This window comes from Myotis myotis, unplaced genomic scaffold (genome assembly GCF_014108235.1).
Source record: "Myotis myotis isolate mMyoMyo1 unplaced genomic scaffold, mMyoMyo1.p scaffold_m19_p_18, whole genome shotgun sequence".
Classification (NCBI taxonomy): domain Eukaryota; kingdom Metazoa; phylum Chordata; class Mammalia; order Chiroptera; family Vespertilionidae; genus Myotis; species Myotis myotis.
In genome coordinates this window covers 35,987,274-36,010,169 of record NW_023416322.1, presented here as the reverse complement: position 1 = coordinate 36,010,169, position 22,896 = coordinate 35,987,274, and the positions used below count along the sequence as shown (strand labels likewise).

The 22,896-nt window shown below is 45.0% G+C and overlaps 1 protein-coding gene across 5 annotated transcripts in view; it reads left to right on the top strand.

Moving 5' to 3' along the window:
• Positions 1–22,896, top strand: part of LRIG2 (leucine rich repeats and immunoglobulin like domains 2) — a 110,268-nt gene that overhangs the window by 42,590 nt on the left and 44,782 nt on the right. For 4 of the 5 annotated variants that reach the window (XM_036342552.1, XM_036342549.1, XM_036342550.1 and 1 more), the window contains exon 1: positions 21,434–21,878. In XM_036342552.1, coding sequence (XP_036198445.1) covers positions 21,643–21,878 — 236 coding nt within the window. In that variant the 5' untranslated portion in view covers positions 21,434–21,642. Of the gene's footprint in view, positions 21,879–22,896 lie in introns of those variants that run through there. The other variant, XM_036342551.1, reaches the window with a different exon arrangement.

The following is a 22,896-nucleotide window of genomic DNA, read 5'->3' as shown; positions in this document are numbered from 1 at the left end:
AGAGAGAGGGAGAGAAACATTGATGTGAGAGAGAAACTTTGATCTGTTGCCTCCTGCACATACCCTGACCTGCAACCTGCGTATGTGCCCTGACCAGGAATTGAACCAGCAACCTTTTGGTACATGGGACAGTGCCCAACAAACTGAGCTACACTGGCCAGGAGGTGTAAAATTTTTAAAAGAGAGTTGAGACATTATCTTAGACACTGGAAATAAAATAATCACAGTTAACCTGCCAAACATATTTTACTTGGGGGTAATTTAGAGTTCATAATATATCTAAATCAAGTTTCATGTATAAATTACAAATGAGCAAAAAGAAAAGAAAAGAAAGCCCCCAAGGGTCCCAGACTGCGAGGGGGTGCGGGCCCAGCTGAGGCACCCCCACCCCGAGTGTACAAATTTCATGCACTAGACCTCTAGTGTGTGTGTGTGTGTGTGTGTGTGTGTGTGTGTGTGTGTACATTAATGTATGTGTAAAGAAAAAGACTAGAAAGAGTGAGGAGAAAGTCGCATTCAGTGACTACAACGCATTTTAGGCAGGACACTTTTCAAAATGCAACAGGCAGAACTGGAAGTTGAACCACGTGTGGATTCCAGTGCAGGGCAGCAGGCCACCTCCACCTCAGTAAATACTGCTGACTGACTGGGTCTGGCTCTGGCCCGCCTGCCAGGGACAGCCAGACACAGGAAACCTGACAAATTATTAGCAACTTTCACTTCTTTATTTTTATTCTTTATTACTCACCAATCCCCCTGTACCCTCGTAATGGCTGGCAACAGGAGTTTCTCTTTATATACAGTAGCAAGGACATACTTTCTCGCCTCTTTCCTTTTGAAGGGACAGTGTCAAGGACATGTTCAGACCGGTCAGAGAATGTAACATCAGAGAGACTGCTGCTATATTTACCCCTACTTGCCTTTCAGGCAAAGCAATTAATATGATGAGAAACAGCAGAGACAGACTGGCCAGGGTATGGCCAGAGAATAAAAACATTGAAGTTTAAAGGTCTGTATGATTTTTACATTGCAGTAAATTTTTCTGAGGCTAAATTTCGCTTTCCTCTTTTCATTTCTAAAAATTCTTGGTGGAAAAAGAAAAAACAAATTCTTGGTGGAGAATCAAAGTTCCAGCCATGTTTGTGATTTTGTTTGCTTATTTGTTTAAGAATATAAATTGAAATCCACATTTATTTAAAAATATTCTCTCTTAGGAGAGAGTTAAAGAGACTTATTACTTCATCCCAGGCCTAGAGACCTGCATTTGCTAACCCGTTCCAGGCTGTCACCACAGCCTTGAGGAGAGAGAGACTAAAGGAGAATGACAAGCAGAGGGTCACTGAGATGCTTGGATCTGGACGTTTCTATATTGGCCTCTGCTGCACTCACACCCCTAACCCCTTCTGGACCAATTATTTTTATCTTCCAGGCCTCAGTTTCCTGCTCAGTAAAATAGGAAGAGGCAATTCCGTTTCACTTGGAGAGGTATTGGTAGGAGAAGAAATATGAGTACAGTCTTGAGGGGGGAAGGAAGGGTTATTCAGCTATGGTGCAATTCCTGGACTGGGAATTGAACCCGAGGCACTTCGCTCTGAGGGTCAATGCTCTAACCACTGGGAAAAGTTGGCCAGGGCTTGGAGTATATTTAATTTATTCTATTCTATTCTATTCTATTCTATTCTATTCTATTCTATTCTATTCTATTATTTTATTTTGTTTTATTTTATTTTTGCAATATATTTTAAGTGCTGGTAGACAACAGAGTAAGATATCTACCCTTAAGGAGTTAACAATCTGGTAACTAGTTAACAAAAAAACAAAACAAAACAAAAATTTACAAAGAACCTTAACCCCCAGGCAGCAAATGATAAGAGCCCAGGTTTCAGCTAAAAGAATGTTGAAGGAGTTAGAGGACTGGGGGAAGATCCAAAGGAAGGAGCAGCATTTGAGATAGAGAATAAAGAATAAAGAAAGATGTGGAGGAACCCAAGCTCAAGATGAGTTCAGGGGAGTAGTGAGCAATCTGGTGTAGGCAGAGAGAAATGGGTGGTAAGTTGGGTTCACATTGGAGAGGTTATGTGAGGTCTGCGCTTAGTTCCATAGGTATCACAGATGTTCAGTTAGGAGCATGCAACTTGATGAAAGTAGTGCTTCACGGCAGTGTCTGTGGCAGTTGCAGTGGTGGAGGGCACACACTGGAGAGATAAAAGGAGCAGGTGCTTGAGTGAGGGTGATGGCGTTGCCGGTGGAAGTGGGGCCCTTACAGTGTTGTGAGAAAAGCATTTTCAGGGACCCACAAGGGAGAATGCGGCCTGGTGATAAGATATACTTGTGGCACCAGATGCAAAATCAAAGGAGTGCCCCTGCGGTCCCAGTGTCCCATCTCCGTCCATCCCGCATGGAAAAAGTCCAATCTTGCCTTCGTCAGGGCCAGAAATAGGACCAGTATCCAGAGTTCTGTGCCATGTCAAGGCTAGTTCAGTTCAACCTTTCCCCCATCGGCTAGCTTAGTCTGTTCCCTGCCCAGCTGCACTTGGGCTGGCGCTGTGTCCAGGCCTGCACTTGGAGCCTGAGCAGTCTGCCCCGGCCCCAGGGGACTGCCAGAGCCACATGGCCACTTCAGAGAGAACATGCAAACAAACACGATGAGCCAGTGTTGGGGACAGGGGTGGGGAGGAGAGCTCTTTGTTAGCTGGGATTATATTATCTTGGGCTTGGGAAGGACCAGGAAGTTTTTCGAAATGATCAATCAACTTCTGAAGCTTTCGTGGCCTTCCGATGGGTCCACCTCCTAACCAGCCTGTTCTTTTCCCAGGCGAGACTGACAGGCCTCTGTGGTGGCCACTGTGGCTCCTACTGTGCATGTGCTCACCTCCCCTTTATTGTTCTATCCCTCCCCAGTGATCTGTGGGGAAGGAAGGTAGTTCTGGGGGAGTGTGTGAAGCTCGGACTTCCTAGGGAAGCAAGCCTATGTCCCCTAGTAGATTATGCTGAATAATGTCTTGTTTCCCCTGCTCCCTCCCTTTACTAATATCTAGCTGCCTAATACCTGCTAACAATGGCAGAGCATCACAAAGTCTTCCTTGATTAGTCACCCACAGTGAACCTCTGTGTCAAATTCTGTGAAAGGGAGAACTTTCCTCCTAGCACTTACATATTCAGTATTTATACTTACCCAAGTCTGATTTGGGTGAGTCTTTCCTAAGCATGATTCCTGACTCCCCATTAGAGGTTGAGCTTCCTGAAAACAGGGCCTTTATTTCACCTTCCTCCTCTGTGCCAGCAGCCCAAATGCCTTCTAAACTGTGATTCAGAGTGAAGAGATTGGCACATGCCCTCCAGACCCAGCCTACACTTTCCTTCTGCTTTTGTTTCAGGCATTTGCAACCTCATCCAAAACATTCATAATTCTGAGGGTGAAAAAAAAGAAAATAATCAGTAGGCAGATGGGGGAGGAAGAGATGTGCCTGTGTCATAGTCAGACACCAGCTTTGGGTTATGGTCCTTTAAAAAAAAAGTTAAGAGCATTGATTAAGCAGATATTAGGTCAGGCATCTTGCACTTCAAATGCATGATTTCATTGCATCCAGTTAGCAATCCTATGAGATAGCAACTATTATTTCATAGATGAGAAAGCTGATGCACAGAAAAGTTCCGTAATTTGGTCAATAACTGATGACAAGTGACAGACTCAGGATTTGAATCAGTTCTTCAATCCATTCCTTTCTCTTCCAAAATAGTAGCAGTTTACTGAAGGAGTTGATGCTTCAGATTAAGATTTTGTTACTGGTGATTAAGTTGCAAAGTCCTAACCTTTCACTGCTAAGTAGCTCTCAAGGGTGGATCTTATTTAAAAAAAATTTTTTTTTCATTTCAGAGAGGAAGGAAGGAAAGAGAGATAGAAACATCACTGATGAGAGAGAATCATTGATCGGCTGCCTCCTCCACGCCCCACACAGGGGATCAAGCCCACAACCCTAGCCTGTGCCCTGACCAGGAATTAAACCATAACCTCCTGGTTCAAAGGTCCCATGCTCATGCCAGCTGAGCTCAAGGGTGGATCTTTTTTTTTTTTTTTTTTTTTTTTTTTTTTTAGTATATTTTATTAATTTTTTACAGAGAGGAAGGGAGAGGGATAGAGAGTTAGAAACATCGATGAGAGAGAAACATCAATCAGTTGCCTCCTGCACACCTCCTACTGGGGATGTGCTTGCAACCAAAGTACATGCCCTTGACTGGAATCGAACCTGGGACTCTTCAGTCCGAAGGCCGACGCTCTATCCACTGAGCCAAGCCGGTTAGGGCTCGAGGGTGGATCTTAATGTTTCTGAAGGCTTTAGCCTACCAGACAAGTATCATTTATTAATTACTTCCATTTCCCATAAGACAACCAGGCCTACTGCACTGAGTTGATGGGACTCCAGACAAAAACAAAGGAATGGTAGTAGCCTAAAAAGACAGTTTTTATGCGGCTTCTTTGAGATGGAGAGAACAGCTCTCAGTCCTTTTTGTAGGTTAGCAGAAGTCCTGGACCACCACTGGAAATCCCTGCTCCAACCTTGTATGTTAGAATGCTTGAGTGTCTGGTATTTAGAGAGCGCCATGTGATGGCTGAGGGAGCTGCAACAGAAGAGAGGGCACCTGAGGAGACGAGAGAGAGGAAGGGATGGCAGGAGAGAGACAGCGAGGGGGAGAGAGAGCCATTCTGGGTGTTCTCTGCCTTGAGGATGATGCCTGTAGCTTTTAGCCAATTGATGGAATTAGAGCCTGTTTCAGTTTAGTCCTGAAGGCAGTGTGGGAGGGAGGATTCAGAAGAGGGTCACATTCAGATTTCAATTCCTGGCTTTCCTCACTACCTGCATAATTTCTGCATCTCATGGAATTAAATAGTTATTTCGCAGGATTGTCCCATCTGAGATAGAATATGTTAAAGAGAATTTCTGGCTTAGCAGGTGTTGAATAAAGGCCATTTATTAAAAGTCTTGAGAACTACCATTTTGTATTGGTTTAAGAACCTCAGAATTAGACAACTTGCATAATTCACACTTTCTTATGAATTTCAAGTCTGTTATCTCTGAGAAGTAATCATTGAAATAAACTAGAAAGACCTCAGATATTTTTAGTATATGATAGTGGTCAGCCAAACAAGGGGAAAGATGGACTGGCAAGAAATAAAGAGAGATCAATTTTAATAGCACAAAACAGTAAGCTAACTACAGAAAAGGGGGGAAGGAACAGAAGAACACCAGAAAGGTACAAAATAGAAATCCTTGAAAGAATCCTTCCTGCCCTGGCTGGTTTGGCTCAATGGATAGAGCATCAGCCTGTGGACTGAAGGGTCCTGGGTTCGATTCCAGTCAAGGACACATGCCCGGGTTGCAGGCTCGATCCCCAGTGGGGGGCATGCAAGAGGCAGCCGATCAATGACTCTCTCTCATTATTGATGTTTCTATCTCTCCCTCTCCCTTCCTCTCTGGAATCAATAAAAAAAAAATTATAAAAAAAAAAGAATCCTTCCCCACCTTCCCAGCCTTAAATCTCTGATCTGTCTGTTGCCTCTATTTCTCCAAGTTGGGAAGAACACTGACATTTTTGGAGCTGTTCCCTCCAGCCCCGCCCCTGCTCTTCTCCTTTGGTTATATATCACTCTGCTTCCTGCCCCTTTACAACTCCTCCCTACCCCCATCCTGGTGCACCTACATATCTCTGCAGGCACTGGGCCTAAATACTGATGGGTGTCTGGCTCATACCTCTTTCTACTCATCTTTGGTGGTCTGCACATGTGCCCCTCTCACGCTTGGAGCCAAGAAGTGTGTGTTGGAATGGGGTCTGGGGCAGGTTGAATAACAGGGTGGAATGATTATCTGCAGGAGCCCAAATCTTCCCACAGAGGCAAATCAGTATAAATTGAAACCATATATTTTAATCCCAAACATGTTTCAGCTCATGTTAAAGGAAGGTATACGAGTTTATTATTTCTTTCTTTCTTTCTTTCTTTCTTTCTTTCTTTCTTTCTTTCTTTCTTTCTCTTATATATTTTTATTGATTTCAGAGAGGAAGGGAGAGGGAGACAGAGATAGAAACATCAATGATGAGAGTGAATCATCAATCGGCTGCCTCCTGCAGTCCTGCACATCCCTACTAGGGATCAAGCCTGCAATCTGGGCATGTGTCCTGACTGGGAATTGAACCATGATGCCCTGGTTCATAGGTCAACGCTCAACCACTGAGCCACGCTGGCTGAGCAAGAGTTTATATTATTTAGAGTCAAAGGTGATCATGAACTTTTAAGTTTGAGAATCACTGGTCAATAGAGTCAGAAGTGTCTCCCATTACCCACTAATTTCAATTACCACCGGTACCCACGTATATGTGTACAGAAGTGAGTCAGCAACCACCTGAGGCTGTGTGACTCCAACGTGAGTAAGTGGTGTTCCTCGCTGGGAGCAGGGGTGGAAGTGGGAGAAGAGGAAGCTGAAGACTGGTCTGGCCCTTTCCTGGAAGAGTCTGGTTCTGAGTCACAGCCCCTGTAGATTTCCGCCTCTGCTGCTGACAGAAATGACGTTAGCCAGAACTGTTTTTCTCCTGCTTCTTTCTAAAAGAGTTTTAAAAACCATGTACTCACTTACACATTTTAAAGTTGACATCTAACATTTTTCATTGCATTTCAGCATTACCCCAAATGTCTTCAGACCCCAAGACTTCTCTTGGCCTTGCCCTTTTGTCTCCTGGTGAACTCATATTTCCCCCCTTCAAATCTCAGTGCAGCCCCCTCCTTCAGGATGCCTTCCCTGCCCTCTGATGGCCTTGCGGGCTTTTTGCTATCTCCATGCTGTGCTCTTACTGCATTTCTGTACGTTTGCTCTTACATGTTTGTTTGTCTCTCCAATTAACCAGGGCTCCTTGAGGGCTAGGACTAGGTGTATCAGCGAATATACATGCCCAGTGTCTAATTCCAGGTGTGGATGGAGTAGGTGCTCAGACGAAGATTGTTGAATTGAATGTCATGCCATTTGGAGAAACTTAGAGTGAAAAAAGATGATAAGCGAACCCCCGGTTTTGGACGATGTCATAAATGGGGTTGGGAGGTGGTAAGAAGTGTCCATGGATACTTTTCTCTGTCTCGTTATCTTCTGGTGCATGAACAGAAGTGAGTGGCTGTCCTTGAATCGCTCTGAGTGCCTCTGGGTGCGTGACCCTCTTGGGCAGCGGTTCTCAACCTGTGGGTCGCGACCCCTTTGGGGGTCGAACGACCCTTTCACAGGGGTCGCCTAAGACCATCGGAAAACACATATATAATTACATATTGTTTTGGTGATCAATCACTATGCTTTAATCATGTTCAATTTGTAACAATGAAATTGGGGGTCACCACAACATGAGGAACTGTATTTGTGACAGTAGGAAGGTTGAGAACCTCTGCTCTTGAGGCTAATCAGCTCATTCCACAAGTCTGTGACTAGAGGCTCTGAGTGTTCAGGGTGCTGAGGAGGGGACAGAGGCTCTGGGCACAAGCTGTCGAACACAGCTGGGGTCACACAGGTAGAATCTACATCTGCCCAGGGGTGTAGGGGGCACCTTCTGTGATTATCCCGACAGCTGAGATGAAAGAATCAGTCAGTGGACAGCCATCCTCCTCCAGACAATGCTGGGTTGATACATTCTCTGCTCTGTTGCCAAGGGGAGGGAGCAGCAACAGGCTGACCTATGAAACCTTCTGGCTTGGACCTAGGAGGGTCTGGACTGACTCTTCTGGGTGAGGTCATCTTATCAGGATTTTATCCAAGCAAGCCCTTAACCAGACCCTCACAGTCTATTCAGTGCATTTGATGTGTAACAGTGCTGCTGAAATGGGGTCCACCGCTGACCGCATGAGAATGCCTTGGGTGTGTTAAGAATGCAAATCAGAATTCCTGGGTGAGGCCCAGGAAGCTGTATTTTAATAAGTGTCCAGGCGATTATTTTCTCTAGGAAAGTTTGGAGAACACTGCTATACTGGATACACCTCTCTCTCTCTCTCTCTCTCTCTCTCTCTCTCTCTCTCTCTCTCACACACACACACACACACACACACACACACACACACACACCTGCCTTCAGCTCCTGCGGCTGCTAATGCCACTGGGTCCTTTCCCTGCAGTCTCCCTCAGCAGGGCCGTGAGGTTTGTTTTTCTCCACTGTGGACCTTGTTCATTTCCGGCTGCTTCCAAGAGGCTGGGAGAGGGTAGAGAGCAAGAATGAAGGCAGGAGGGAGGGGGAAGGGCTAACTAAGGCAGTAGAGATTTCAAGAATGAAAAGGAACATGCTTAGTGACAATGCTCCTTTGTGAAGAGTAAGCTTTATGTTGATGGAGCTGCAAGTCATTAGCAACCCAGCCACAGGGTGGTGAGCTGACCTGGTCTTTCTCTAGGACCAGTTCGCCCTCTGCTGCCGACAGATAAATAACACTAGGGACTTGGGAACTGTCCAGGAAAGAGGAAGAGTCCCTGGGGCTGGGGTGGAGAGAAGACGTGACCAAGGCCAAGAGGTCACAGAGTCACCACTTCAGGCAGTAGAAGACTCTTCTTAGGATCTGGTTTGCAGGGAAGGAAGAAGTAGCCAGTTCAGTGGGTGTTTCCAGAACCCAGCCAAACCCCAACAGTGGGTTCAGCCAACATCTCCACCAGCTCCCATGAGTCCAAGCTCCCATTTGATTTGGCTCTGCAACCATGGTTTCCCCCTTCTTACTCTTACCACACCTTGAAAAGAAGGAGTGTTTAAAATAGGAAGAGGGATTTTAAAAAGGGGGGGCAAATTTTTGGTGTGGAGGCATCCAGGGGCAATTGGTCAAGTCTCAGACTTTTTAAAAATCTAATTTTCGGCCCTGACCGGTTTGGCTCAGTGGATAGAGCATCAGCCTGCGGACTGAAGGGTCCCGGGTTCGATTCCGATCAAGGGCATGTACCTTGGTTGCTGCCACACCCCCATGGGAGGTGTGCAGAAGGCAGCTGATCGATGTTTCTCTCTCATCGATGTTTCTAACTCTCTATCCCTCTCCCTTCCTCTCTGTAAAAAATCAATAAAATATATTTTTAAAAAATCTAATTTTCAGCGTGTTTCTCTTGTCCCCATGAAAGCACTGGGTCTTTCCTCTTTCTTCTCTTGGCAGGGAATTCTTACCCCACAGATGTGAGTCAGCGCTTCTTTATTGCCCCGTTTTATTGCTCTCGGGAGCGCTGGTTCATGTGGGTCAGGAAGAGAGCAAAGATCTGAGAAGAAAAGCTCAGTGACCCATTTCCTTGTAGTCCTTGCTTCTGCCCCTTCCCAGCTCTGATTGGAGCTGGCCACCAGCGGGCCACACCGCTGCACTCTCACCCTTTGGATTCTTGCAGAGCATAGGATTCCTGGGGAGATACCCTCAGGGTCAGACCTGGAAAATTGCTGAACCTGCCCCAAAGGAGCTAGGCTGGAGTGGAGGAAGGAAGGAGGAGGAGAGGGTGGGAGAAGGGGAGATGAGGAGTGGGGTGAAGATGGGAGTGCAGTGAGACCCTCTGGCTCTTCCCAAACATCCTCATGTACAGAGTAAGTCAATCTATGTGATGCCAAGCCCCACAATGAAAGAGATACCTTTGGATAAAAATTGGGTTGTTTGGTTGGTTTTGAGACCCAATATCTGTATCTTCAGATAACCACATTTGGATAATTTTATCTGTAAGCCCCCAGATATATCTGGTTATCGATTTCTATTAAAATCAAAGTGCTTTAACTCAGCCAGCATGGCTCAGTATTTGAGCATTGACCTATAAACCAGGAGGTCATGGTTCGATTCCTGGTCAGGGCACATGCCCAGGTTGCAAGCTCTATCCCCAGTAAAAGAGGGTGTAGCAGGCAGCCGATCAATGATTCTCTCTCATCACTGATATTTCCATTTTTTTCTCCCTTCCTCGCTGAAATCAATAAAAATATATTTAAAAATTTCTTGAGAAATTGTGGTAAAAATATAAGGGTGTCAGATGGAAACATTAAAACATTATAAATGTCATAAATGGGAAAATGACAGATTCTAGAACCTCATACTAGGAAGTAGGATATTGATCACGGGGGGGGAAAATTCCAGTGATTTAAATAGTTGTTTTGTGGACCCTTCAAAAAGAAAGATGTTGACACTTGAAATGAATATGAGTTTTCTGGAACTATTTCATGTCAAGTTATCTATATTTTATTTTATGATAAAGTTACCAGGAGTCTGAATTAGAGCAATGCCATAGTTACATTCTGTCTTGATTTTAGCAAGACATTTATAGAGTAAGTTGACATCATTGAGGAAATGATGAAAAATGTGACAAGGTTCTAATATTGTTTGCTGGGCTGTATGGGTTGAATAGCTTGTGTCAATGTGAACTGATTCAGGGCCTTTGACCCTATTCTACTTGGTGTTTTTATCAAGGACTTAAGAAAGCATTTTAATTAAATTTGTAGATGACAAACTTGGGAGCAAAATTTAATGAATTACATAGTAGGGTTAAGATTTTAAAAAGTCTTGTTATTTTGGAATAATTACTCCAAACCAATAAGAATATTATTATATCCTGGAATTAAATCTAGAAACAAATTGAACAGGTAGGAGCTTTTGGATGATGGTTCAAAAGAAAACCCTATGACAATCTCTGAGGTGGGGCTTCATTATTTCTAGTGTAACTGCTAAAAACAAGCAAACAAACAAACAAACAAAACAAACAAACCAAAAAAGGAAAGAACTCGCCCCTGGGTGGCCCCTCTGGAGCCCTGTATATGGATTGATGTGCCATTCTTTAGGAAGATCCTTAAAAATTGTGGGATATTCAATGGTGATAACACTGTGCAAGGGGCTTTAGAATACATTTTCTCATATAATTTCTTTTTTTTTTTTTAAAGTTTTTATTTATTTTTAGAGAGAGGAAGGGAGAGGGGATAGAGATAGAAACATTATCGATCGGCTGCCTCCCATACACCCCCATACTGGGGATTGAGCCCACAAACCTGGCATGTGCCCTGACCGAGAATCGAACCAGTAACTTCTTGGTTCATGGAGTGACACTCAACCACTTAGCCACACCAGCCTGGCTCTCATATAAGTCTTACAATAATTTTGTGTGATAGCTATCCCTATCATTTCACAAGCAAAGGAACTGGGGCATAAGATTAAGCATTTGTCCTAAATTATACAATTATAATTCAGGTTTGTACACAGATCTGGCAGATGTTCCCACTCATATGCTTTGAAGAATGACCAGGTCAGTATGGCTCTATATGGTCCTGGAGCAGGTCCTCTATCTAAATTCTTTTAGGCATTTAGGGGAGAGGTCAAAGGCTTTTCTGGGTCTTTTGTTTCTTAAAAATAGCCAGTTTAAAATAATCGCTATCCCAAAGAGGCATCTTTTGGGGTGGCAAACTCTCTTCCTCCTTAGTCCTAAATTAAACTGTGCTGCCCGGCTTGGCTCAGTGGATAGAGCGTCAGCCTTCGGATTGAGGGTTCCCTGGTTCGATTCCCGCCAAGGTCACATGCCTGGGTTGCAGACTTGATCCCCAGTGCGGGGCGTGCAGGAGGCAGCCAATCAATGATTCTCTCTCTAAATTAAACTGTGCCTTAACACAAATGGTTAAGAGTCAGGATATGCATTTAAAAATATTTTTAGTGTCATGTGGAAAATATGGCTCTAGGCTAGGGGGTATAATTAGGACAAAAATGTTGATCAGTATCAGCAAAGACTTGATACATAGAACTGTCCCAGAATGGACTGAGCTGCTTAGGAAAAAAGTGTGTGTGCATGTGTCCAGGCTCTGCGTGCTGGGATGTGGCAGTGACCAAAGTCCCCGCCCTCAGGGAGTTTCTTGACAGTGTTTCAGAGTTTCTTACAAAGTGTATTTAAGGTAGCTGGTGACTCACCCTGGATTCCTCCCAGGAGTGATGGCATTTGAGTTGGGTCTGTACTAGGTGGAAACTTGGACTGGTGAATTCTGTGATTCTTCTTTGTAAATAGTTAGATAATTTGATGTTTTAAGGTTTTATGCAAATGTTAGCTCACATGTTACCACTATCACTCTAGCCACATTCCCTCTTTAGTCATTCACAGTTGTTGCTGTTTTTGTTTAACAGTTATTCAAATAAGATTGGCCTATATGTCGACATTATCTTTTTTTAAAGATTATTTATTTATGTATTTGTTATCCTTTTTATTACTGGGGTGACGCTGGTCAACAAAATTATAAAGGTTTAGGTGCATAATTCCACAACACATCATCTGTACACTGTGCAGTGTATTCACCACCCTAATCAAATCTTCTTCCATCACCTTTATCCCCCCCATGCATACCTCCCCTACCTCCCCTCCATAGTCTTGTACACAAACATTCAGGGCAGTTTTATTTGTAATAGACAAAAACTGGAAATGCTCAAATGTCCATCAATGATAAATAAACATATTGAGGTTCATCCCATACCATGGAATATTACTCAGCAATAAAAAGGAATGAAATATTGATGCACACAATAGCATGATGGACCGCAAAATAATTATATCACATGAGAGAAGCCAGGCAAAAAAAAAAAGTACCTGTTGTGCTATTTAATTTACATAAAACTCTAGACTATGTAAACTAATCTATAGTGACAGAAGGCAGATCAGAGGTTGCCTGTGGATAGAGTTGGTGGGTGTTGGGAATGGATTACAAGGAGCACAAGGACACTTTGGGGAGTAAGGAAAGGTACATTATCTTTTAAAAAATGTGTATTTTTATTGATTTTAGAGAGAGGAAGGGAGATGAAACATCGACGAGTGAAACATCAATCAGCTGCCTCCTGCACGCGTCCTACTGGGGATCGAGTCCTAACCTTCTGGTTCATGGGCCAATGCTCAACCACGGATCCACCTGGCTGGGCGGTACATTATCTTGATCATGGTTATGGTTTCACAGGTGTATATGTATGTGTCAAAACTCACCCAGTTGTAAACTGTAAATATGTAGGCAGTTAATGATATGTCAATTACATCTCAATAAAGCTGAAATTTAAAAAGGAAAATGTGGAAAGGGACAATATAGGACACTGTAAGCAGCAATGACCTCTGAAGTTAGGACTGTGGAAAGAATTACTTAATTTTCCCTTTTTGTGCTGTTTAAATTTTTATGGGAAACATAAGTAACAAATGAAAAGTTTAAAAAATAAAACTATTTACACAAGCAACAATAAATAAATAAAAATCAGGCTGTTTGGAGCCCAGAAGTTAATGGATTTGGAAAAACTTCAAAATGGTTGCATGTAGAACAGAAAAGCTGCTATAAGATCTGTTCAGAGATGACCTAGTTACCGAGACTGCAAAGGCTGAGCTGGACGCTCTTTCAAAGGTCTCCTCTCGGTCCTCTTCCCTTGCAGCAAAGTCTTGGGGACTCAGCTGCAATGAGAGAATAGCCACCTGCCTCTCTGGGATTGCCTTAGAGATTTGGGGGTTAAGAAACCTGGTCATTGTTCAAGTTCAACAATGAGTAATTAGCACTTAGAACTTAGAGAATAATTCATCGGATGCAGGAGATGAGAGAGAATCATTGATCAGCTGCCTCCTGCACACCCCACACTGGGGATAGAGCCTGAAACCTGGGTATGTGCCCTTGACTGGAATCAAACCCAGGACCCTTCAGTCTGCTCTAGCCACTGAGCCAGACCAGCTAGGGCTTAATATATTTGTATTGATTTCAGAGGGAAGGGAAGGGAAGGGAGAGAGAGGGGGAGAGAGAAAGATCAATGATGAGAGAGAGCCATTGATCGGCTGCCTCCTGCACACCCCACACTAGGGAACAAGCCTGCAACCTGGGCATGTGCCCTGACTGGGAATCGAAATGTGACCTCCTGGTTCATAGGTCGATGCTCAATCACTGAGCCACACTGGCCAGGCTCATTGGTTCTTAGTAGCCTCCCAGACTTCACTCTCATGGTAGCCTCTATTTAATCCTGTGATTCTCAGCTCCTCAGAGATTGTGATTTCAGTAGCCGAGACTTCAGTGTTCTGATTTCAGCTCACCCGATCATTCCAGTGGGCAGCTGGGCTGAGGACCGTTGCTTTACTCTCATTATTGCCACTTCTTCAGTCATAGTTACGAGAGCATGTAGCTGAACTATGTTGAATGTAAACAAATAGGAAGAATTTGGCCAACATATTGAAGGGACCAAAGTTCTGCCACCTAAGGCTGCTTTGGGGGACATTGATTTAAGCTGTTTATTAAGAAATGAGACTCAGAAAGAACCTTTGACCCTCTCCCCTTTCCTGCCCAAGAGATTTGGAAAGAGAAACTGCTTCAGGAAGGAGATCTTAGGATGTCAACTCAGCTTAATTTGAACTGAGTTTGGTAAATAGAGGGCTTCAGAAGGGGGCCCATTAGCTGGACACCCCTTGTGTCCCATAGCTCCTGAGTCACCAGCAGGCATTTTCCTGCCCTGTGTGCTCTTCCTCTACCTCCTGTGAAGCGCACATTCTCACTTCTGCAATCTAATACCCTCATTCCCTTCCTCTTTCTCCTTTGTCCAAAACTGTCTTATATCCCCAGTGTTGTCTCACTCTCTTTGGAATTTTCATTTCCATGTGAATTCCCCATGCACATGTATTAAAACTTTGATTTTCTCCTGTTAATCTGATTATCAGTCCAGCCAGAATTTAGAAGGTGGGAGGGAAAATATTAATATATTTTTTCCCCCCACAATATACTTAAAATTAACAGTAACTAACACTATGGAGACATATATATTCCAGGCACATTGCAAGGTGTTTTACATGCATTATCTCATTTCATCCATTCAGCAATCTTATGACGTAGAGAATATTATCTTTTTCACAGGTAAGAAAACTGAGTCCCAAATAACTTAATTTAATTGTCCAAGGTCATGGATCTAGTGTGTGCCTAAGATAGGACTCGAACCCAGGTGTTTCTGACTCCAAAATCCCTTGCACTTAACTCATTTTACACAGTGTTTGTCCCAGAATCATAACTGTAAGAGATTAATTTATAGTTCATTTCCCAATCCTTTCTGACCGATCTCTCACACTTTGTAAGGGATCTGTCAGGGCCTGTAAGGTGACATTCACTGAGGTTTTGTTTTTAAATGACCTCTTAGAGTCTCCTGCACCATCTACCACCTTTTATACACACTGTATTGTACTCACGGTAATCACGCCTAGTATTTATCTATAGGTAGAAAATGGGGTGTGATCCAAGTGTTCACAAATTACACTTAGCGTTTATGTCTATAGACACACCCTGTATTTAAACACATATAAAAGTTATAGATGTAGTACAAGGGACAGAATGTTGATTTAGAGTTCCGCTTTTGACTAGCACTGTGACCTTAGACAAACACCCATATTTGTTAGTCTGCTTTTATAATATCTAAAATGGGGAGACAATGCTTGCTTTTTCTAACTGTGACTATCTGAGGTTTGAATGAGATCCCAAACCTAGCAAGGAGTCTCGACCATACATTTTTTTTTTTGCTGGCTAATGAGCTGTCCATGTGAACTCTAGTAAATGTGTATGACGTGTCTTCCTCACCTTTTATAGATAACGTTGCATCTCTGTGCATCCCAGTTGATGAGCCATAAATTTCCCTCTCCTTGTTTACGGACAAACCTCTGGAGTTCTGTGTAATGTGCGTGGGTCAGGCGTTGCGAGTTTAAATAGAAAGCAGGGGAAAGAACAGAAGGAAAGAGTGGGAGAGGCATTTTTACAACTTACAGACTAGCATTTTTATTTTTAATTTTTACTACAAAACAAGTCACTGTTGGCTGGGATGGGAGAAATGGGCCCTTTTATACACTGTTGGTGGGAGTGTTCATTGGTCTACAATTTTGGAGAGCTAGTTATCAAATTAAAGACCAACATATCAATCCCATTTGTACTAGATAATAAAAAATTAAAAAGTGTAAACTCATATTTCTACCAAGATTTAGTAGAAAAAAAGGTATGAGAAGATAGACAACAGATAGTTAACGGTGGCTAACCCTGGGAGAAGTTCCACTTTTTACTTTATATTCTTCTGCACAGTTTGAACTTGCAGACAAGCATTTATTATTATTTTTTGCAAAAAGACAAAAGAAGCCCAGAGCAGAGGCCAGTGGATGTGCGCAGGTCAGCTGTGCTCCGGTGTCCTTACTCCCTGGCCCACAGTCCCAGGAGGGCGCTGACCCCTGCCTGGCAGGCCCTCGGCGTGCTGTTTTGCAGTCCATTACTAGCTGCTTAAGCAGCAGGTTCCCGGCGGCTGGTCAGCTGGAACCTGCTTCTGGAAGACAAACAGGAAGGACGCAGCTGTCAGTGGCCTCACTGACAGGAAAATAATTTAAATCTTAAAACATTGAGGAAAACTTCCTGCCTCTGCCTGGAGAGGGGAGTGAGCCAGACAGAGGTGGCCCTGAAGGAAGCCTTGCATTGGCGGGTATGACCAGCTTCCAGCCTCGGGCCCTCCGCACTTCGTGAGGCTGCGGGTCCACAGGTGAAGTCTCTCTGGGTCCTGATCCCTTAGGTTTAACTGGAGCTCTCTCCTCTTATGCAAGACCAGAGGCCCCGTGCAGCTCTCTGCTCTTATGCAAGAGGCCTGCAGGACCTCAGGGCAAAAAGAGATTAGGGGCGGCAATACAATAGGGTAAGACTCTGGACAGCGGATCCTTGCTCTGACACTTTCTAATTGGGTGGCCTTAGGCAAATTATTTCACTTCTCTGAACCTATATTTCCTTACCTATAAGATAGGGAAAACCAGCCTACTTGTATTATAGGGTTGGAGGTGCTGCTACCTCTAAAGGGCTTAGCTCTCTCCGCCTGATATAGAAGATGCTCAATTAATGCCACAGTTATGTTTGCTTGGAGCCTCATTTCCTACCACTCCCCGCAGTGGCTGTGATTAAGAATTTGGGCTCTGTTATTTATTACAAGTGTGACTTTGGACGGATCCCTTTGGGCCTCAGTTTTCTCATGGGCAATATGAGCGTAAGGATTCCCATCTCATGACCCTTGTGAAGATTAACGGAGATAGGTACATATAACAGTGAAATGCCTGGAACATAGGCTGTTACAATTTGCTGATGAAATATTAGCATGTTTCCTATAAAAAATACAAGTTTCATAAAACCATCTTCCAAATCCCTGCCTGCCCTGGCCTCAGACTCTCAGAAAACGAGCTGCTGGTTCCAGTCAGAAGGTGTCTTGAGCTCCTGTGTTTCAGGATGTTCCTGTCTCAACCGCTTCCTTCTCACTCTTCCGGCTTCTCTTTCCCTCCCTGCCAGGAGGCCTCTCATTAGTCCAATTAATAAACTGCGACTGTCATCTCAGCAGGGTCCCTTGGGGATGTGCATTATGCTGGGGAAGTGAGGTGGGGGAGCTGCAGGGACACCCTCATTTCCACTGGGGAGTGGAACAAGGAACCAGGATTGGCAGCAGATGGGCCTCCCTGGGCGGGGTCTCCTGGGACATCATCAGGATAATCAGTGAGAGCTTCATTATTCAGAATGAGAGTCTGGCAGTTTGGCAGAGCACCAGGGTCCCTTTCAGGGACTGGAAGGTTCTGCCCTGGAGATAATGACAACCGTGAGGCCTCTGGCCTTCAGCTCTCTCTTGGGCATGTGCATACACACACGTGCATGTGCCGGCATGCGCGTCAGTTCCCTGGGCTTTCACTCAGCTAAAGAGTTTGTGGGTACATTCCAGGCCTGGAAGGTGGCAAACAGGGTGAGCTTGGAGGGCCCAGAAACGCACGCACGACTGCGCCTGCTGATTGCTGAGAATAATCAAACCCTGAGGTTCCCAAGAGCTTATTAAACCGTCACAATGCCTCATCCAGAGTGACAGCACGTTCTCTCCCAGTCTTAGAAGGATAAAGGATAATGGGACTAACAAGTTAGCTCAGAAGCTCAGGCCGCCCAGGGACAGGCTGGTTTGTTGGGTGCACAATGGAGTCAGCATTTTCAACCCCAAAACGAGATTATGCTGAGACTGGGGAGGGAGCCAGGCGTGTGTGTGTGTGTGTGTGTGTGTGTGTGTGTGTGTGTGTGTGTGTGTGAGAGAGAGAGAGAGAGAGAGAGAGAGAGAGAGAGAGAGAGAGAGAGAGAGAGAGGTGTATCATGCGGTCATGGTTTGTTGGGAAATCAGTCCAGTTATTCCTGCAATCAGTTACATTGTACATACCTGTTCAGGCCTATATTTAGGCAAAAGGGGGTTCATATCAAACTCGTTCTGCTGACACCTGGCTCCTCCCTGCTGCACTGTCAGCACTCCCGTTCACCACCTAGAATTATGAGCTCCAATGCTGGCCTCATTCCCAGGTGAATGTGGGTTGTTTGCCTTTATCTCATTGATTTGTAGGCCCTTTTTTTTTCTTTTTCTTCAAATTCTGGGTAATTTGTTGGTTATGTACGTTGCAAATATCTTTTTGTGGTGTCTTTTGTGAGTGAATTTTTATTTTAATCTGTTCAAATTTATCCTTTTCTTTTATGGTTAATGATTTTTTTCTCTTTTCAGATATCCTTTGCTACTCCAAAGTGAAAAAGATAGTCTTCACTAATTCTCTTCTAAAAGCTGCATGGTTTTGCCTCTCATGTTTAGGTCTTGAATTGATTTTTGAATGTGATGTGAGAAAGGATCCAGTTTCATTTCTTTCCATATGATTATCTGATGATCTCAGCTCCATTTATTGAAAAGCCTGTCCTTTCTCCCCTGCTCTGAAGTTCCACCTGCGCCATAAATCAAATGTCCCATGAAGTCTCTGATATGCACCCAATGTCTATTAAACTTATGCTTTGGAGACACTATACTTTTTAATTACTATAGCTTTCAAAACCAATCTTGATATTTGGTGAAGCAAGTTCTTCTACACCCCTCCCCCCGCCCCCCTCCCGCCCCCATCCCCGCATCCACCCCCCGCCTCCCCACCCCCCGCCCCAACAACCCAAGAGTATCTTGGTTACTATTTTGTCCTTGCACTGCCATTTCCATTGGGAATTTTTATTGGAATTGTATAAATCTACAAAGCAACCTGGAAGAATTGATACCTTTATAATAATAATTCTTTCAGTCTAAAATCATAGTATAACTCTCCATCTACTTAGGTTTTTTAAAAATACTTTCTAAAAATATGTTTTTATTTTTTACAATAGATTTTTATTGATTTCAGAGAGAAAGGGAAGGGAGAGAGAGATAGAAAAATCAATGATGAGAGAATCATTAATTGGCTGCCTCTTGCACACCCCACACTGGGGATTGAGCCTGCAATTGAAGCATGTGGCCTGAAAGGGAATCGAACTGTGACCTCTTGGTTCATCGGTGGATGCTCAACCACTGAGCCACACCGGTTGGGCTAAAATACTTTTAAGTAACATTTTGTAGTGTTCTCCATATACTTTTTCTCTTGCTCTTCTTGTTTGATCTAGGTATCTTAGATTTTATTGCTATTGCATATGCTAGCTTTGAAAAAACATATATTATAGTTGATGATTTATTAGAATAATATTGATGTATGTTGATCTTGAAGTCATAACCTTGTTGAACCTTTTTACTGGTTCCAATCATTTACCTGAAGATTCTTTTGGCTTTTTTTCTCCAGATAAACAGAAAAAGAGTTTTAAAAGTATAATTGTGACTCCAAACCTACCATGGAAAGATTGATTTCAGTTACTTTCTAGGACAATCCTGTGACCTAGGCATTGCCAGTCTCTTTAACCTGCAGGTTTTTAATTTGAAGAGTCAGGAAACCCATAGTCATGTCAGCCAGCCTGTCTTGGGTGAATTTGTTTCCTCCTCAGTAATAATTGTCTTACCAATTTCACAGTCATTGAGGGAATAAACAAAGTAACAGATGCAAAGCCTCGTTGAAAAGTATAAAAGCTAAAGTCTTATTCATAATCTTGGATATAATACATAGCTGAGTGAGCATAAGGTGGTTGATCATCACTGTTCCTAGTAGGCTTTCCATAGCCTCTGCTTCAGGATAAATAAAAAATGTCCTCATACCCAGCCTTCACTTTGTTGACTGTTCAACACTTTCTTTATCTACATGTTCTGTTTGCTTTTCTGTGAGTGTGTATATAAGGTAGCATTCTCCAAAACAGAGGAAAGAAGAGTATTTTCCTTAGAGACGTGCCTTGCAGGTGCTGTCCCATCATTTATTGAACTCGAAGCTAGAATAGAAACTGGAGGTACACAGATGAATGAATGAACAGGGCCTCTGCCTTCAGGATGGTCCGTGGTCCATCTGCCCATAGTGACGACATGATTCCTGTTAGAGCGGAGTTGTCACGCACCTGCAGGACTGTAGCAGCTGAAGACAAGTAGGCGGGTGCAGAGGAGGCCCCAGCTGGGCTCTGGAGGCTTAGGGGCCAGATGGAGGCCCCAGAATCCTTTTTGTGTCTGTGACTTGGAAGGTAGTCCCTCTGCCATTTCCCTTTCTTAGAACCCAGAGAAGATAAAAGACTATTTTCTATAACGATATAGTATAGCAATTTTCTTTCTTTTTTAAGAAAATATTTTTATTGATTTCAGAGAGGAAGGGAGAGGGAGAAAGATAGAAACATCAATGATAAGAGAGAATAATTGATCAGCTACCTCCTGCACACCTGCTACTGGTGATAAGCCCGAAACTCAGGCATATGCCCTTGACCGGAAATGAACCCGGGACCCTTTAGTCCCCAGGCCGAGGCTCTCTCCACTGAGCAAAATCGGCTAGGGCTAGTATAGCAATTTTCAACCTTTTACAGCTCATGGCACACATCAACTAATTGCTAAAATTCTGCGGCATACCAAAAAATATATATGACAATCTGACAAAAAGTAGGTATAATTTTGATTGGTATACAACAAATAATTATAATAGTAATTACCTACCCATTTTGCTCCAAAGTGACTTACAAAGAAAATCAAGTGCCTATACTTGTCTATAAGGATTTCTGGTACCAAAGAATTAACCAATCAGACGCAAGCTTATGCGGGGTGACCAATAAGATGCGACTCTCTTACATGACCTATATATTTGAGGTTCAAGACTGGGCATTCACACTGGAGCGCTGTTGTTGTGTTGGTTGCTGTCATTTGGCAATCTAAGGGAAAAGAGGTCAGTGCCCCTGGCTAAATAGGTATTCCACGTTTTAAAAATTCTTGTGGCACACGGGTTGAAAACCGCTGCTGTAGCAGATAAACTCCAAGTCGGGACTTCCAACTCCCAGCGCTCGGGCGCTCCTTGCTCCCTCTTAAGGAGCAACTGCGCCCTCCTGCGGAAGAACGGTGCGGGAACCACGGAAGGGCGCCCCTCAGTCCCAGACACCGAAAGTCCTCCTTGAGGACCTCCTTGTTTCCGGCCCCGCCCCCTCCACGGAGTCCCGCCTCCGACGCGATCCCTTCCTCCGGCACCGATTGGTCGGCTCCCGTGCGTGAAGACGTTGCGTCGCGGGGCGGGGCGGGGGGGGGAGCGTTGTCTGTAGGGCTGCTGCCGTGTGTCCTGGGTCGCCGCCCCCGCTGCCGCGCTGTGTCCGCCCCTCGCCTGTCTAGAGGATACGGGCGACAGCAGGGCTCGGGGTGGTCGTGCAGCCGACGAACGTCTCCGCGAAGCCGTCCTTTGCAACTGGCGGCTCTTCTCGGCCGAGTCCAGGTCGGGGAGGAAAATGGCGCCGGCGCCCCGAGGCGTCCGGGAGGCGCCGCTGCTGCAGTGTCGGTGCGGACCCCTTTGCCGGCTCCTTCTCTTCGCCCAGGCCTTCCTCCTGCTGCCGGCCGCCCGGGCGGGCCTCTGCCCCGCGCCCTGCTCCTGCCGCGGCCCTCTGCTGGACTGCAGTCGCAGGAAACTGCCCGCGCCGAGCTGGAGAGCGCTGTCGAGCCCCCTGCCCCCCGACGCCGCCAGCCTGTGAGTAGAGTGGCCGAACGGGGGTGGGGGCGTCTCAGGAGAGGGGCGCTCCCCTTCCAAGGTGGGGAGCAGGCCTGGTCGGAGGGCGCTGTCGGGAGCCCAGGCTCTGAAGAGAAACGCCATTAAGATGCTGTGAACTTTGGGGACGGGGCTCAGAAACCTGCAGCTGAGGTTCTGGAGACTCATGGAGACCCGCGTTAGGGTTCCCGGGGCCCGGGAGGCTGTGGAGCTGCGGCGGGGGTGGTAGGGCTCCGTGGGCCTGGGCACCCGCATTGACTGTGGACGCGGGGGGCGGGCGGCCCTCGCCCACTTTGGGCTGCCTCATCCAGGGTGTGCTCGGCTCGAATGGTCCCGGCCGTGTGGGTTTTATAAACACGACCGCCGAAGACACCGGCTGCCTTTTGTCCCTCGTTCGCATTTTGGCTCCTTCTGTGCTGCAGTTTTGATACGTTACAAGGTTAAAACTAAATGTGGTCGGAGAGCCAGTCCTACCCCGAACAGATACCTTTATTAGTAGCATTCGTGGTCTCATTTAGAAAAGGAGTATTCTTTCCAGAAGCATGTTGTGTTTTAATTGTTTTCAGGTGCATGTCTCGTGGCAGAGCATCTAAAAAGCAGCCCTCTTTGTTTATGTCTGAGAAGCAAGTGCAGTGATTGGTTGAGTTCTTGTGGCGACCCCCTGCCGAGCGCTGCTGTTGACAGGCCTGTGTAGTGGCGCTGACTGGGGAGCTCATGGGTCCGAGGCAGCCTGGGGCAGTAGGAGCCACAGCCGCTACCAAATGCTGAAGCGATGGGCCTTCTTAGCCTCCAGTGCACAGTTATTTCTCTGCCACTAACTGAGTCATTCATTTATTAATTGGCGGACTTCCGGTACAGCAGTCTCCAAAAAAGAGTCACGAAAAAGAATAGCTTGAGGTGCAATTAAAACGTGAGGGTCTGTTTGGATTTTCAGTGGAAAGTAGTGTGCACATTGAAGGTCTCTCTCTCTGCCACGGAGGTTGTTTACACATTCGCAAAT